Here is a 17,095-nt window from a genome sequence, read left to right on the forward strand (position 1 = left end):
GAAAATATGCAAATTAATGCTAACAACATAAAAAATATCTTACTATTCATCGACAACTCCATGGCATATTAGCATAGTTTAAACTGTGAGCAGTCAAAGTTGGTAGATGTTTAGACATACATACCTACAACAGACATTTCTGGAACCGTAGCATGATATGGACCATCAACAAATTCTGGGGCATTGTCATTGATGTCTTGAACCTTAATAATGAATTCTGAAGGAGGCTCCAGAGGTTTATTTGTGTCCCTGTCAACTGCTTGAGCTGTAAGAGTGTATTCAGCTTTTTCTTCACGGTCAAGCCTTTTCATTGCATGAATGTCTCCAGTCTTGTCATTGATCACAAAGATTGTTCCAGCTCCATCTCCTGACAGAATGTACTTGATTTTGCTACTGCCAGGATCAAGGTCTGTATGTAACTAAAAGTACAAAAAACAAAAAGCATTTTAGAGACTGAAATTACACCGAGAATTTTTTTTGCATTGGTTTAACCATACATTTTGTCAAGCTATTCTTTTGTAGTTTAATCTTAGCACCAGTGATCCATATCTCAGCTTGAATACACGAGTAGAGTAGGGATTTGTATGCATACTAATCAAAAGTGAATGTAATCATAGGCATAATTAGACTTTCTCTTTAAAAAGCAGCTGTTATATATATTTTAAATCCCTGTTCTAAAATGTAAATGTCTTCAGGACTATTATCAGCCGAAATGAACAAGAAGAAAATGTCCTTAACCTATTAGATCAAAGGTTGAATAAAGGATTAACAGTAATACATATATTAATCTAGTTTAGTATTTTTAGTTGTTGTTACAGCTTATTTTAAGCTGACTGAAAATGCCTAAACACTGGCATTTATTTCAATGTCGTAACAGACAACAGTCACAGAAATTCAGAACCGTATCATAACGCAGATGTTAGCAGAACTTAAGAAAGTTCTAGGGGTTTAATTCTACAAGCACTTCCCCTGAAAAAGGCTTTGTTTAAGCAAGTTTCCAGAAACATAAAAAGAATCCTTACACACATCTTCCTATTCTCCTCAATGTTCCATTAGAAAAAAAATCATGTTTAGGTTGTACTTGGTTTTTCAAAAAATAAGAAACAGTATGGAAAAACAGGTTTTCTTCTTTACTTTGAATTTTTCTGTTAATTAAGAGCCCAAACTGAAGAACAATGGAGACAACCAAAGGACTTCCACTGAATTTTTCGTAGGCTCAGAGCCAAGTACTAAATATCAGATTATCTCCAATAATTTTTAACTTGCAAGGGTGAGCGCACCAATTGGTGGACCATATGTATTAGTGTAAACACATTCTAAAACACAGGTTGGTAACTTGAATATACAGTAACGGTGTTTAAAATTCTATTTACTATTAAATCTAACACACTCAAGATGAACAATAACAAGTCAGTAAAAAAGTAACTTGCAATTACTATTTATCTCTGCCTCACAAATGACAGTCTGAAGAAAATACGTACAAGCTGTTTAGGATAATTGCAACATGACTTAGAACCACTACTACTAGACTTGTTCCAGTTCGCTAATTTTTTTGGAGACAGTTAAAAATAAATGATTGCTAGTTATGCATTTTACTCTTCAATTGATAGTGGTTACTAGGGCTGGGCAGCATAGTAATTTGATTTAAGAGCCTATACTAGAATATTAAAATAGCTGTGGGAAAAAAGCCTTGCAACACTAGCCACAGCCAAGCCACAAGTAGATTTTTATGTCATACCACCAGTAGGCTCTGCAGGTTCTTCAGTATATAATTGGTTACATATCTGCAAATTTGCTGCTCAGGAATAAGTGCTTAGAAAACTTGTTAGCAGCACCTTTCAAAAAGGAATCTCAAACTGTTGCAATGAGCACAGCGAAGAATGGCAGTCATGTCTGATTTTCCGGTTGATCTGATTTATTATACATACAGAATCCTAGGCCACCAGTGTACTCTCTGCTCTGCAATAACAGCAGAACTCCAAAAGGGTAGCTTCATCTTCTGGGTTTTGCTGGGCAGCACATTATTACCACACCATTGTTCTAACAATTTTCTTAGATGCACTTTAACTGTCTGTCAATAAGAATGACTCACTCCAGTTCCCCCTTCCTTCCCACCCCACAAGAACATACATATAGACATCAAGTGACAACTGAGTCCTTTTTTCAAAAACCCAGTCTGGTTTTCTTTTTGTACTTGTAATCAGCTTTTACATGAGAACAATCAGCATAATGTACATTATCTCAATTTAACATCACTCTCCCATTGGTTGGACTGCAGTTGTGTCTGCTCAGGATGACATGTCAACACACCTTTTTTTTAATCTTTAAGTTTATTGTCATTATGAACAGGAGGACACTCAATTTAGGTGTCAGTGGCTTAAAATAATATTTTCAGGGTCCCAGAGCCTGTCAAGATCAATGCAGAATCTGTGTTTTAAACCAACTGTTTATACTTTAGGCATCTGTTTGACCCCTGAGACTGTTGGTATAATCTCCAGTATAAATTATTAACCAAAAGAAGTTATGGTTCCTAAGTTAGTTCTGGAAAAATGAAGTAGAGCTATAAAAACTTTGCCATGCTAGTAAGATACCAAGAGTTAAAATGAAAACTAAATAAATACTTAAATCTATGATTAATATGAATTGCTTCCTCTAATACTTTCAAGACCTTTGTATCAAAAGGACGAAATAGATACTGTTCTTTGAAATACTACAAAATGAAGGACTAAACATTAAACAAAAGAGTGGAAGAGTTAGAAGTATCTTATAATCTTAAGAGTTGAAATTAAGTCTGATTAGCAGATCAGTTTTTTTAACCAAAGATCAATGGTGGAAAATGATAGCAATTTTTTTGGTTGTTCTTAATAAAAAGAAAGAAGCAATAAATTACTACAGAAGAGTAATTTTTCCAAAACAATTTCATTGCTTGGATATAGAATTCAAGCATCATCATCTCCTTAAATCACAGAACTGAAGTAAAATTCCAAGGCAGAAAGCATACTCTTTTTTCCAAGTAATATTTCCTCTCTTTTACCAGATGTGAATGATAATTTGCAGCAATAGCCAAGCTTCAGCAAGCTGTGTTCATGTGAAGGTAACAGATCATTAAACACATAATTGTATAGGGTCTAGGTGACTGATAGAGATACTGAATATGATAAATGAGTATTGGTTTCTGGTGAGAAATCCTCACAAATGTTGCACATGTGAAACTGCTTTCCAAACTTGTAGCTTTATTTGTTGTGTTTGTGCTTGAAGGCTGACCTTATGTTTTACAGAGCAATACAGAGAAATGTAACAATAATTTCTATTGAAAAAAGGAGACATTGATAGCCTATGTCCCACTACTAGACAGCATTCCAAAACAAACTGAAAAGCATGTTTACTGGAAAACTTAATCATGTTGAGAGTGACTCAAATGCACTCCTTTTATGTGAGATTTAGTTAATGGCTTCAAAGGAAGTGAAATCTTCTTCCTCCATCACTGTCCGGCTTGTGATGCAAATATTTCTCTCTCTTAAAGTAGCAGATGCAATCCCATCACCCAATTTGTGTCTGGATTTATGGCAACAGGAGAGGTCTTTTATCCTCTCCTAGTTTTAACGGTGATGTAGATGCCCTGTATGAATACCCTACTAATTGCTCCCATGAAGCCTCAGCACAGGTCTGGTCCTAAATAATGAATGGCATTCAGAATGAACCCTATGAGCACCACAGTTCCTAATCTTTATGAATTCCTTTGCCATTCTATGTTATAATACAGATGATAATCAATGAAGCCAGTATCGATGGTAACAGCACATGCAGTGTCCTGCCACAAATCTAACGTTATTTTCACTAATAATGAATGCATATCTAAAAGCATTGTCAACACACTATTCAAATATAACATAGTTATAGTCTCCCATATACATACATTACAAACACGCATAATTACAACCAATGCAAGAGAAACTGCAGAGATTAAACTTATTCAAAGAGCATCTATACTCTGTAGATATAGAAGTACTACTCTGCAGTATCACAGAATTACAGAATCTTAGGGGTTGGAAGGGACCTCAAAAGATCATCTAGTCCAACCCCCCTGCCAGAGCAGGATCACCTAGAGCACATCAGACAGGAACGTGTCCAGGCTGGTTTTGAATGTCTCCAGTGAAGGAGACTCCACAGCCTCTCTGGGCAGCCTGTCCCAGTGCTCTGTCACTCTCACAGTAAAGAATTTTTTCCTGAGGTTCACAGGGAACCTCCTGTGTTCCAGTTTGCACCCATTGCCCCTTGTCCTATCACTAGAAATCACTGAAAAAAGCCTGGCTCCGTCCTCCAGACACTCGACCTTAATGTATTTGTAAATATTGATGAGGTCGCTCCTCAGTCTCCTCTTCTCCAAGCTAAAGAGACCCAGATCCCTCAGCCTTTCCTCATAAGGGAGATGTTCCACTCCCTTAATCATCTTTGTGGCTCTGCACTGGACTCTTTCAGGCAGTACCCTGTCCTTCTTGAACTGAGGGGCCCAGAACTGGACACAATACTCCAGATGCAGCCTCAGCAAGGCAGAATAGAGGGGGAGGAGAACCTCCCTTGACCCACTAACCACACCCTTTCTAATACACCCCAGGATGCCATTGGCCTTCTTGGCTACAAGGGCACAGTAAAACACAACATGAGCTTATTACTGATATTAAATTATCCTATTTCATAGATACTTGTTGATCATATTTTTAACCACATTTTCTTAACATATACTTGGTTCAAAACTATGTATGCAGCCAAGGACTTTATGTATGGACAAAGGCTGGAGAAGGTCCAAGGTAGGTCTATGAAGTTCTTTTGCAATTCTGAGTACAGAGTGAAACTTACAAGTCTCTTCTGCAGATGGAAACTATCTCATCTGTTCTAAGCTACCTGGCAAACCAATGGAAATCAAAACAACACTTTGCTCAGCACAATGCATTTCATGTTCAAGCCACATGTTCACCATCAGGGAAGTACATAATGCACTTGGGTCTGGTCCATAACCAGAGTGAGGAGAAAGTTGTTGGCTGGCCTTTGTAGGAGGATTGGGCACTTCAAGTCCTCTCAAAGTACGTTATTAATGCACGACTTGATACAGACTAGCCCGTAATGAGATGCATCATCAAAAGGATGATTTATAACCCCCATTTCCTCATGTTAGTAAAAAAGCAAAGATATATCAATAATTCACAAGAGGGGGAAAAACTACATATTACAAAAATGCTCTTGGACATATTTAATTAAGAAAAGAGAGGAAAGCATTATGTACTCGAGTTTTTATTTGAGTTGGTTATAAGGTAATTAACTCATTGTCATGTAATTACAAGGGAATTACACCTCACGTCTTTCAAGGGAAAAGGCATAATCTGCCCTTAAAACTTCATATTAAAATTTGCACCACTCTGCTCCTTCCTAACTCTGGCATCTTTTTACAGGATTAACTGGAGCATCACTGATTTTCACCTTATGTTACACAGATACACACACAGCCACATCTTAATGTTTCCAGTTCTTCTAGTTTTGACTTATACCTTGCAAAAAAAGTCTTCATTTATGAGGCAGGCCCCATTCAACAAACTCAGAGAGAATGTTCAGCTTTTATGGCTCTTTTGTAAAACTGCTGGGTTCTAAAAAGGGTTCTAACAAGCTCTAGCTCGTTCTCTGAAAGTATGGAAGGATTTTAGTGACTTTTACAATAATTTATACGTACCAATGCTTTCAAAAACTATAATGCACCTTACTCATTGTGTGTTTCTTTTTGTATGTGACTTTGTAGGGTGTTTTTTTTTCCCTAAAAATATGAACGTCATTAGGTGTTACAGAAGGTTTTTGTGCACATTGTTTACATGCTCTGACACATAATAGACAACAAACACATTTACTGATGACCCAGATTTTAAAAAAATAATTCATAATTAAACTAGTATAGATAGATTCAATTGCACAATTAATAAATTTAATGTAATTTCTGTTTAATAGAATTTCTCATTTTCTCCACAGACAGGCTGATCCCATGTTTAGTAATGATGCACTATGGGGAAGAGCAAAACCAAATATTCTGCATTATTATTCAGGGTAATGACAAATTGGGTCACAGATTTGATGTACCTGACATAATGTCAGTGCTTGGAACACTTTCAGAAAGGAAACAGACATGTCTGTGGATGACAAAGATTTCAGTTAAGATATGAGAACCATGTAACTTGAAGCCTCTGGAATAATTGTCAAAAGACATTACTGCTCACACTTCTCAGCTGCAGTTTCATAACTATATTCAAAGAGAATTAAAGCAATAATATCACTCTAACACTTTCATTTAAGAGTGTAATCTCTGCTTTTGTCTGCCTCAGTTTCCTACCATGTCATTTGAGTATCTTTGATTCCAGATGGTTTCTTTTATGTTTCTGTTTATTCTTTGCTACTGCTTTTTTATTCTATTTGATTTGCTAATTTTGTCTCTGTTTATATTCATACTGCAACTGTGCACAAACTGCTTTTTATTGCTTACCTTTTGGCATCATCCTACAATACACTAGAGTGAACTGTTGTTTAAAAACTGGAGACAAGACTGGGATCCAACAATCTGTTTTTCTAATTCACTGATTATGACCAACTGATACAAGAAAAGAGCTCAGGAATGTTACTGAATCTTGGAAAAAACACCCAGATCATAGAACTACCCAAGCCCTTCCTAAACAGCTCTACACACACATTTATCTCCAGTTAATCACAGAATTGATTTTTAATTCAAATTGTTATGTATTGAAGTTTGTTCCCCCTGCCAGGAAACTCCCAGACAGGGAGGAAATCATGCTCCGAGATGCAAAGTCTTCCCCAAATCCACAATTCCATGTTCATCTTCAGTGGTTCTGATGTCTACAAAGCTAATTTGTTTCTTTGCTATCTTCATTCAAAGCATGGCCTCAGGTTAATTTTTCTGTATGCATTTCTTACATACCTTGCTTCTGTATCCTTATGTTGAGCCAGATGATTCCTAAGCTTTCATGTTTCCCTAGTTCTGGCCTTGGCCCTTTCCATTTGGGAATACCATCTGTCTTCCCTTCTGTCCTGAGAACACCACCACCACATATGACCTGTGTCCCACCACAGCTTGGTCTGCTGCCTTTAGTCACTTCTTTCTGCAGCTATTTAGTGCCCAAGTGTCCTGTGTCAAGTGGCCCCAGACGGCTGGCACCTTTTTGTATTTGGCTTTCTGCCTAGCTTGGAGTTCATGTAACTATTTCTGAACTCAGACTGCTGTTCCTTTCCTATGTTCCAGCAGACACTGCTCCTGTAAAAAGGTCTTATTTTTTTTAACCCAACTGTTTCTGGTATTTGGAAACACGGAATGAAATTATTTCATATTGCCAAGGAGGAATAATTTCCCATCTCGTTTACTTCTGTATTATTTACTGTGGTTCGCCATGGGAGATCCAAATGCTGGGTATAGAGTCTCAAAAATTGCACATAGTTTTAGTATTGTAAAACATATCTCATCTTCTTTGACTTTATGGGGAAAAAAATGTATCTGTCTGTCATTTATTGTTTGGGGTAAAACACTTATATTAACAATTTCAGTGCTTCAGGCATTGTAATTAGGAGTATCTTCTGCTCTCATCACTCTTTGAAACTCAGTGAAATACCAGTAAAGTAATTTATGCTCTCCTCCATCTTGTCAGTCTCAGTACAGGCTAAGCTGTGGCCTGTAAGATTGTGTGAAGTCTCCAAACATGCCTTCAGAAGACTGCTCCCTTTTGGCTGTCAATTTCTACTACAAGCAGAGTCCTTCTTGCCACTCCATCTTCAGTATAGACCAAAGACAGGAAAGGATGTAAAAAAACTTAAGCAATGGAAATTTCCCATTCAATGTGCTAGCCAGAAGCCTGGCAGTTCCTATATACCAAATCCTGTTCTTTTGTTCCTTTAATCTTCATCTTATTCACACTGTTCTGAGTTTTTTTTCCATGATGTTTGAGCTGTATTTTTTCTTTCCTCTTTATAAACTTCTTATACCTTGCTAGGTTTCAGTCTCAGGCAGAGAGTACATTGCACTTGAGCACTAAGACCTCTTTATGTTTTTCAAATTATTTTCTCAAGTGAATGTCAGAGCAATGTCTTATAATAAATACTCTTAGGATTGCAGAAGAGGAATAAAAAAGTTAATCACTACATTACCCACAGCAGTAATTTGATGGCTGCTCACAAAATCTGTCAAAGTAGACAAGCTATAGACTAGATCAGCAAAGGCAGAATAAAGTACAATAGGCCAGTGTGGTCAAAGGTGACAGGATATTTCTATTTCTATAAGCATATTTAAGTTGTCATGATTTTACCATCCTTCAAGGCTCTACTTTCAGCTGCTTTCACCACCCTGATCATGCTTAGCTCATGATGATTAGGAGGATCAGAGAGATAATATATTTACCTTATCTTCCTTCTTAATCAAAGAATTCCAAATCCATTAAAAATGTAATCTGTCATTTAATAATATTTAGTGAAACAAACTTGAAAGCATTAAAATACCTATTTTTGAAGGCAAATTTTCAAACTTAAGATGACTGCTTAACATACTTCAGTGTCTGAGCATAAGGAAGTAAGTACTGTCTAAAATCAGGTAATGTGTAAAGCTGGCAGTGCAAATAGAGAGCTCTTTTCTAGCAATTGGCTGTCAAACACATCTACAGTGCAGAAATACAAACACCAGCTATGCAGCCAGTTTTGAGCTAAAATTGAAAACTGTTGAGAAGGTAACTGAGTGAAATAAAAGTAACTGAAAAATTGAATACGTAGATGTCGATTATCTTATAAACTATCAGCTTACATTTGAGAAGATAATTGTTTCTACATACACTAACCTGTGAACTGTGCACTTGGGTAAAGTATAAATGTTTTCTTACTATAAATGTTTTTCAAGTTACTTGAAACATGAAAATAAACACAGCTAGGAAATGCTACAAAGCAAATTCCTTATTCTATCCACACCAAATAAAACAATAGTTCCTCAGAGTTACTATGTTTGCAGTTCCATAGTAACATCAGTGTCATACATTAGAATAAACAGATGTAACAAGAGGATAATTGGATTCTTTTCCCCCAGTATCTTGCAGTTAGATGTTTATTAGGGAGAACTCATGCACAATTGCAAGTTATTCAGAAGAATCTAGTTCAAACTAGTTACTATTATTTCCTGCAGCTTCATGAGAAATTATTTGCCACAACACTTGTGTGGTTTTCAAAGCTTCCTAATGTAATTTCCCATGCATTTCCACTAAGTCCTGCATTCCTGTGAATTTCTTACAGTCTGACTCACAGAGGTTATGTCTCCCATAATGCAATCAATTTGCAGTACCATTACATTTGAAATATTTTTAAGCCACCAGAGATAGATCATAGCTTCTGCCTTTGTTGACGCTTTTCTAGAAGAATTGACAGAGGAGAGGAGAACACAAACCATTACACATAGACAGTATTAAATATGCGGAAACAAAAAACTGCCCATTCCAGCAGAGTTTGGTATTTAGTAATGTATTATACCTCGGATTCTCTAGCAACTTGTACCAAGTCCTGCAGTCCCCTTCTCAGTACCTATGCAGACTAAAGCCTCAGTGACAATTATCGCTTTCTTTGGCACATCAGATAACCTGACCTATTTCCAAGGACAAAAAAATAGCAGTGCTATGAATGTGGGCATTGTTAGAAGTATTTGAGTCATTTGCTCTAAACCTCTACCCTACCTGTGATTCAAAACATCCCAAATTTGGGGTCAATATCCAACCATAAAAGAAACTGGCTCAGCATGAATGCAGACAAATTGTATACAAACCAGTATCTCAGAAGCTGTAAGTGTGTAACATATGTCAATCTCAAATGAACCAGAATCCATACAGACTTAGCAATGATTAAGTCTAGACCTTGATCCAAGTTGTCTGAGCTCATGGTGAAGACTACTGTGGGAGGCTGTGGGAGACATCTGTACTAATTTAATGATGCTTGAATCGCTGTCTGTTTTCTCTACCCACACAAGCTTGGTAGTGCTCATATCCCTCTGTGAGCACAGAACAGATAAAACCCTATATGGTTCATGCCCCATCCAGCTGTTATTTGCATTTCTCTACCAGAACAGTCTTAGAAAGGACAGGTGACCAGCTATGCTGCACTAATACCTTTTGGGATTGTGAGTAGCAGAGAAGATGCACAGTACACATTAGATTGAAGTTAAGAGGCAAAGAAACATTGTGATTTCTCAGGACCTCTTTTGAGATGATACATGTATTCCCCCCTCCTTCAAAGGACTTGTTATTAGGTTGTACAGTGGAGAATGTAGTGGCCATAAAAGGAACAGCGAAGGAGGGAGATCCCTGAAGATCTCCAAGGACTCTGCTGAGTTTTCTCTAATAAAATGAGCTCAGGTACATATTTGAAGGGCTCTAAAACACACACACAAAAAGTGAAATCTCACAAACTTAAAAAAGAAAGAAAGAAAAAAAGAAAAGAAAGAGGTACAATATTGAGAATTGAAGTTTTTAAATTATCCAAATGATACCCTGGATAGAACAACATAAAATCCAAATATCTTATGTACATTCCTGCTATTAATTTGAAAAACACTGAGTGAACCAAATGACAGCTGGCTAGCTGGGCAGCTACAACAGCAGAGTCAGTACTTATCTATAAGTAATGATTATTAACTACTTGTATTACAGTAACAGAAATAAGCCCTTGCTGACACAAGGGCGCTTTTACACTCTGTGCTGCACCCTTGAGTGAGCCTACTTCACTGTCCTCTGCTTCAGGTGAAATATCAAATGGCTTGATTTCCCTTTCCCTTTTTCTGAAGGGATATGGAAGAATGAATCCTGAAAACATAATTTTAGTTTCTAAGACATTGGCTAACTTCTACAGTTACCACCTTGAGATTCAGTATGGCTCAAACTCACAGAAAAAAATGGGGTTTGTGTAAATTTCTAGTCCTAAAATGATTATTTTTTAATTTTCCTTTTTTTTAAATGCAAATGGTTTAAGGATCCAGTATAAGACCCAGGGACTCAGTAAGAGTTCTCAGTTTCAAGGGACACTGGACAAAACTCCTTATTTGAAACACAGAGAGAGTTACAAAGATCCAGAACCAAGGACATACCCCAGAAAGAAAAAAAATAAATAACCACAATTGACAGCTAGTTATTAATTAATATTATGACTCTATAATTTATATTCAAATTAAATTAAAAATTAACCACTAGCCTAAATTTTTTTTCAGGCTTCTCTGCTACCTAACAGATGAAGTGTAACTGACTTTCCTACAAACTATATAATGAGACTAACAATTATCTGACTGTGAGATAATAAGGTGTTCAAAATAGCAAGACCCCAAAGTAAAATATTTGAGATTATTTACCAAGTCAGTAAAGCTGCCTTTTCACATTTACTCAGGATACAGGAGATGGAATATTTTGTTTGCCTATAGAGATGGGATCGTTGGGTATGTAAATGGACATTGATAGCAAAGTTAACTGAAAATATTATCTGTTGTATGAAGTTCTTCAACAAAGCATCAGCAATACAAATGCACTGATGCTCAGTTCTGTTATGGCTCTTCTGACACAAAATCTGATAGCTAACAAATGCTGTACCTTGGCTTATCAGATGTTAACTATTCTTTGACACAAACTGGGATCATGCCATTCAATCACAATCACAGCCTGATTAAATCAAACTTTTTTTCCACCCATACTGAACATTTAAAACCATATTAAATATCTCAGTACTGACCACAATTGGTCTCTGAGTTTGTATATGTTTATCAGCTGGACCATTGCTCCCTGTCTTAGCTATGCCAGCTCCACTAATAGCTTTTCTCAGAAAAAGACAGTTTGCAGGATAAGAATGCTTGGAGCTGTAATTTTCTCTGGTCTGGTGCTTAACTGTTTCTGATTACACAGCATCAATGTCAGCAACGTGGCTAAACAGGTTCTCCAGTCTCCTTTTTTCTGAATGTGCTATGAGAAAGTATGGCATAATAGTGGAACAGGCTCAAACATTATTTTCAAAGAAAACAAAAACAATAAAACAATTAGCCTGAATACAACCCTGACCATCTAATCAGCACAAAACCCAAGCAATCTCAACCTGAAAATGAGAAAACACAGCAATTCTGGGCAAATGTAACACATTTCCTATAATAGGCTAGAAATTGGTAAGAATAACAGAGTCCCTGAGCAAGCGATATATTCTGCTTTTGTTTCATATATTATTGATACGTAGGTTTAACAAACAGTTCCAGGTTTGTGAAAGAATCCAGAAAGACCGAGTAATTCTTCTATGTCAGTTGTTACTAATAGGTCATGAACAGTCCCTTACAAATGAGTCACATTCATGGAGATCACAGTATGCATAAGTATTGCTAGAAATTACTATTTAAAGATGTATTCCTTCTTCTTGATCTGTGAATACGATGGATTTCTTACAGCTGACCTGTAACTTTAAACCTTTGTATGCTGTTTGCCAGTATTATCAGTCACTAACTCAGTACAGTTCTAACAGTTTAGATGAATACTACACTAATTCCAACCATTCTCTAGACCCAAACAAAATGTATATTTTTAAAACAGAATTGAAGATAGTACTGAATTTGTATTATATACAGGGTACTTATCCTTTATATCTTAAAAAAGAACTTTAGTACAAGAGCTGAATAGTTAAAAGTCTGCCATCTGTCCTTTGCCAATGAAAAGGAAGAAGGTTATGCAGATTAGGTGATGGATACCAGAGAGAAAGTGAAAAGACTAAAAAGCCTTCACCTAAAGTACACTATCTTGTCAAAAGAAAATAAAAATTTCTCATATTTCATCTTTATATCTGCTGAGATATAGCTCCAAAGGGACAGTGGTAGTGAAACTCAACAAACATCGACCAGTTTGGAGGAAGAAAACAACCAAGAAACAGAACTATCTTGAGTAAACAAATGGGAAAGGTGGAAGAAACAAAAGGAAGAAAATAGCAAGCATATGGTTCCTAAATAACACATAGAAAAAAGTTACATGAATGTGAGGCAATTTAAATCCTGCCACAGAAAATGAAGCTGAGGATATTTAACTTCCAGATGCCAGTTTATTGATTACAAGATGGTCGGGTTTCGGTTTTTTGTTATGAAAAGACAACCAAACCACAGCCTAACATATTCCTAAAGCAAAGAGGAAAAAGCCCCCAACAATCTAGTTATGCTTGTGATAATATTCACTTTAAGGAAGTAATACCTGATTTGGATCTCATTATATTCCATAGTGAGTGTATTTCTTTCCTAAGAATACTCCCAAACCTTATTTATTCTGCCTGGAATCTTACTGCCAAGCTCATTTCCTCTCACTCCCTGTGGCTAAAGCTCTCTTCTGGCCCAATTCTCTTCTAGAAGTGACACTTTATATTGATAGCCTAAGCGAAGAGAGTCATCATCAAACTGGCCGTGTCATTCTGCTCCAGGGTGCAATGCTGAGAGTGATCACACATCCTGAATACCAGCAATTCACTCAGAGCTTTGCACAAACCAGAGATAACTTTTTATTTGTCTTCATGCAATCAAGGTAACATTACTGTCATCTAAAAATTAGTATGTGCATCATGTGCATTACTCCCCACTGCAATGTATCATCACTGTCATCAAATGAGCATCATGACTCCACTGCAAAGCAAAATTTATTTTTTCTTCCCATTTTGCTGATGGGGAAACGGAGTCATAGAAATAAAAGATGTCCCACACATTCAGAAGAAGTGAGGTAGTTGAAGGACCAAAAGTCAAACCCAAAATACAAGCCTTACCCTTGAAGCTGCATATATTTTTTCATCTCTATTTTCCTGGACGAGGATAACGTTGCAGTGACACTCACTTCAACCACACACCTGCCTATTACTGAAACATTGATTTAAGAAACAAATACAGTTTTGGCAAAAGAACAATGCAGTATTTTTTCTGAACATTTCCTGACCAGAATGCTTCAATGCTATTCCATATTAAAACATGTTTATGCCTGTATACGCATTAGTTTCATTCTTTCAAAAAACTTAACTTCTTAATATATTGAAATTGTAAATAAAATACTTCCTTTTAAATTAATTACATTTGCTATCATATTACTGGTTTCTTTTTCATATAACAAAAGTACTATGCCTAGCCCAAAAATTTTTTGATTTTCCAAAAATGTGTACTTGAAGTGACACAAAAGAATCTTTTCTCACCAACTTTTCAAATCTGTGCATGAAAGGAAAATCTGTTACTCATCTCAGAAGAAGCACTCGAGTTCTAGGATAATTAATTTTTTATTTGCTTCAAAAGCAAAATCATTCCTGCTTCCTACACAAATCCTCCAATTAAACCTTTCCTTCCAACTAAAACAAAGCAATTTCATTCCCTTTGTTTGTCATAATTTAATTATTTTCCTTATTAGAACCAGCTTTATTTTAGTGTTTTAGTGCTTTTATGCTATGACTCATTATGTAGATATTAAAAACAGCTTTCTGCCATGCCTTTACTTCTGCAGCATAGCAAACATAATTAAAATATATTTGCTGTGATTATATTTCAGCATATACAGATCAACATATATTTTGCTGTTAGGTACAGAATCCCTATTGCTTATGTAATTACTATGAAGAAATAATGCAAATGATCCTGCTGGAGACAATTATTGGGCCTTTTTTTGAAATGTATAAAGTTGTAAACAAGAATTGGCATTCTACTCAGGGGTGGACAGCAAACACTCATTTATGGAATGCTTTAAAGAATTCAGATTATTAAAAGATAAGTGACCATTTTAATAATTAATCTAGTACATACTAACATCTCTAAAATCAGAATTCAGACTGTGCTCTAGAATTATACAGATCAAGATCTCTCTGATCAGTGTATCTTAAGAATTAAGTATTGTGCTTCTGTGATAAAGAACATCACATCTATGACTTGGCAGCTGCCTGCCCAATTTGAGTAACCACAGCAGGTTGGGTTAAGGCTGGAGTCAATCCACATTTATAGTACCTGCTGAGAGCACTCCTTGTGTAAGATTTAGAAACACCTTGAAGTTATTAAATATTTTTGTGTAGTTTGTAATAAAAGTCAGTGAACTATATCACAGGATGATAAACATCCACATACTATGTTCTCCTAAATTAGTTTCATTTCCAGTGACAGAATTCCCCTCCAGTTACTCAGAAACTGACAATGAACATAGAGAAATCTTGCCTGTGAAGACAATCCTTTTCCCCCTGTAAACAATCTCTATTAATCACATACATACATTGTCATGGTTGGAAAGAACACAGAGGCACAAGCCACTGCAGAGGTCTGTCTCTGAAATTGATGGGCACAATTGACTCCTGCCACTAGCTCAATTGACAGTATTCAGAGACAGGGAAGTGACAGGGTCATCCCGCAGTGTCAAAGCTTCAGATGTTCCGTAAAATCCATCTCTCAATTTTTGCCTTTTTTTTTTTTTTTTTTCCCTCCTGTAGCATGCCTTTCTTTACATTATTTGAAAGGAATATCCTGCTGCTTTATCTAATACCCATCTAAATTTTTTTGTTGAGTACTCTGCTGACTAGGATGTGCAAACCATCTGTACCAAAGGAAAAGATGACAATGGCCATTCTAGATGAATGATCCCTTAGACAGGGTCACTACTAGTGCCATCTGATTGATCTATAAGGCACTACAGGCTGTTTCCTGTTCCCAAAGTTTTCCTTTGCTCTCATCAGCCCAGGCTGAGCCCACAAATACTACAGGAGATTCAACTGCTTATTTTTTTTCCAGAGATCTGAGAATTATAATTTTGATATATAGGATATCATTATGAGGAAAACTCCAGCTTTCATAAATAGCAAATACCACACAACAGCTTAATAAACCTAAGGCTTCAAAGCATAAACATGTCTGAAAGCCGAGGACTGAGTTTTGGGAAAAGAAGACATTATTAGACCTCATAACTGCTTAGCTGTTCAACAGTCTATTTCTAATAATTTCTTCTTGTTTATCTTTTATGGATGCTAACTTGGCCAACAGAGTTTGAAATACAAGTTTTGATGAGCAAATCAAATAATTCCTGTGCACAGCCCTTTGCTTTGAATATATTTAACTAGAACATTAAAGTCTATGTTTGCTCTGGCTTTTAAAAATCTCCAATCATAATTTTTGAGGTTCTTTTTGAAATTATGTATTTGTGATGCAGTCCATATTTTTGCCCTTTAAAAAAATTGCAATCAGAAGAAAGGATACCAACTCTCCTCTGAATGTGCCATGATGTCCAGCTGAAGAAAAAACTATCAAAACTGAAGACAAAACAAACAAACAAAAAATAATCCAAGGAGGAAAATAATAAAGCAGCTGGTTTTATCTATGCTGCACTAGTAGACTCTGCCATCATTTCAAATGCAGAAAATATACTTGGGTATGTCATTATGCTAGATTTTTGTCTATCCCTATGCAGAACAGATATCCAATGTTATAATTATGCCAACATCCTAAGAATTTTCCGAAATGCCTGTATTGACAAAGTTGCTCTTTGACACTAATTTTTTCTTATATATTCTAGTGATTATTTTAAGTAAGGGAATGGAGGAAGAACTCAAACTGTATTTGTTCACCTGGAAAGCAAAAGCAGTTTTGAGAAAACTAAAATCAAACTTCAAGAGCTTTGATATGTTTATCATTTTTTTTTGTGTCTCTGTATTATAAAAATGGAAAGAAATTTTCACTTGATGCATATCTAAACTCCTTCAAGTTCTGTAATACATGAGTTTGAATTAAGTTAGCATTTTTGAAAGGCTAAGAAGTGCAACCATAGTTTAGCTCTGTTCAACCAAGCAGTGTCTGTGCTTTGAATTGACAGAAGCCTTTAAGTGCAAAAGCTTAGATAAGCTGATAAAGATGAAACCAGGCACATCTGCAGATTCTTAGATCAAATTCAATTCAGCCCTATCACCTCCCAAATCTCAAATATTATTGCACATTTTAAAACATTATTACTGTGGGGTGGTAAATAATATGCTTGCACAGATACGAGCTCTCAAACAAAAAGGGGAAATAAAAGATCACTGATTG

The 17,095-nt window shown here is 36.1% G+C and overlaps 1 protein-coding gene across 3 annotated transcripts in view; it reads right to left on the bottom strand.

The window, feature by feature from the left end:
* Nucleotides 1–17,095, bottom strand: part of CDH8 (cadherin 8) — a 145,466-nt gene that overhangs the window by 89,260 nt on the left and 39,111 nt on the right. For all 3 annotated transcript variants that reach the window (XM_051629598.1, XM_051629597.1, XM_051629599.1), the window contains one exon: nt 125–419. In XM_051629598.1, the coding sequence (XP_051485558.1) occupies nt 125–419 (295 nt within the window). The remainder of the gene's footprint in view (nt 1–124; nt 420–17,095) is intronic.

The sequence above is a fragment of the Apus apus genome, chromosome 11 (assembly GCF_020740795.1).
Source record: "Apus apus isolate bApuApu2 chromosome 11, bApuApu2.pri.cur, whole genome shotgun sequence".
Taxonomy (NCBI): Eukaryota; Metazoa; Chordata; class Aves; order Apodiformes; family Apodidae; genus Apus; species Apus apus.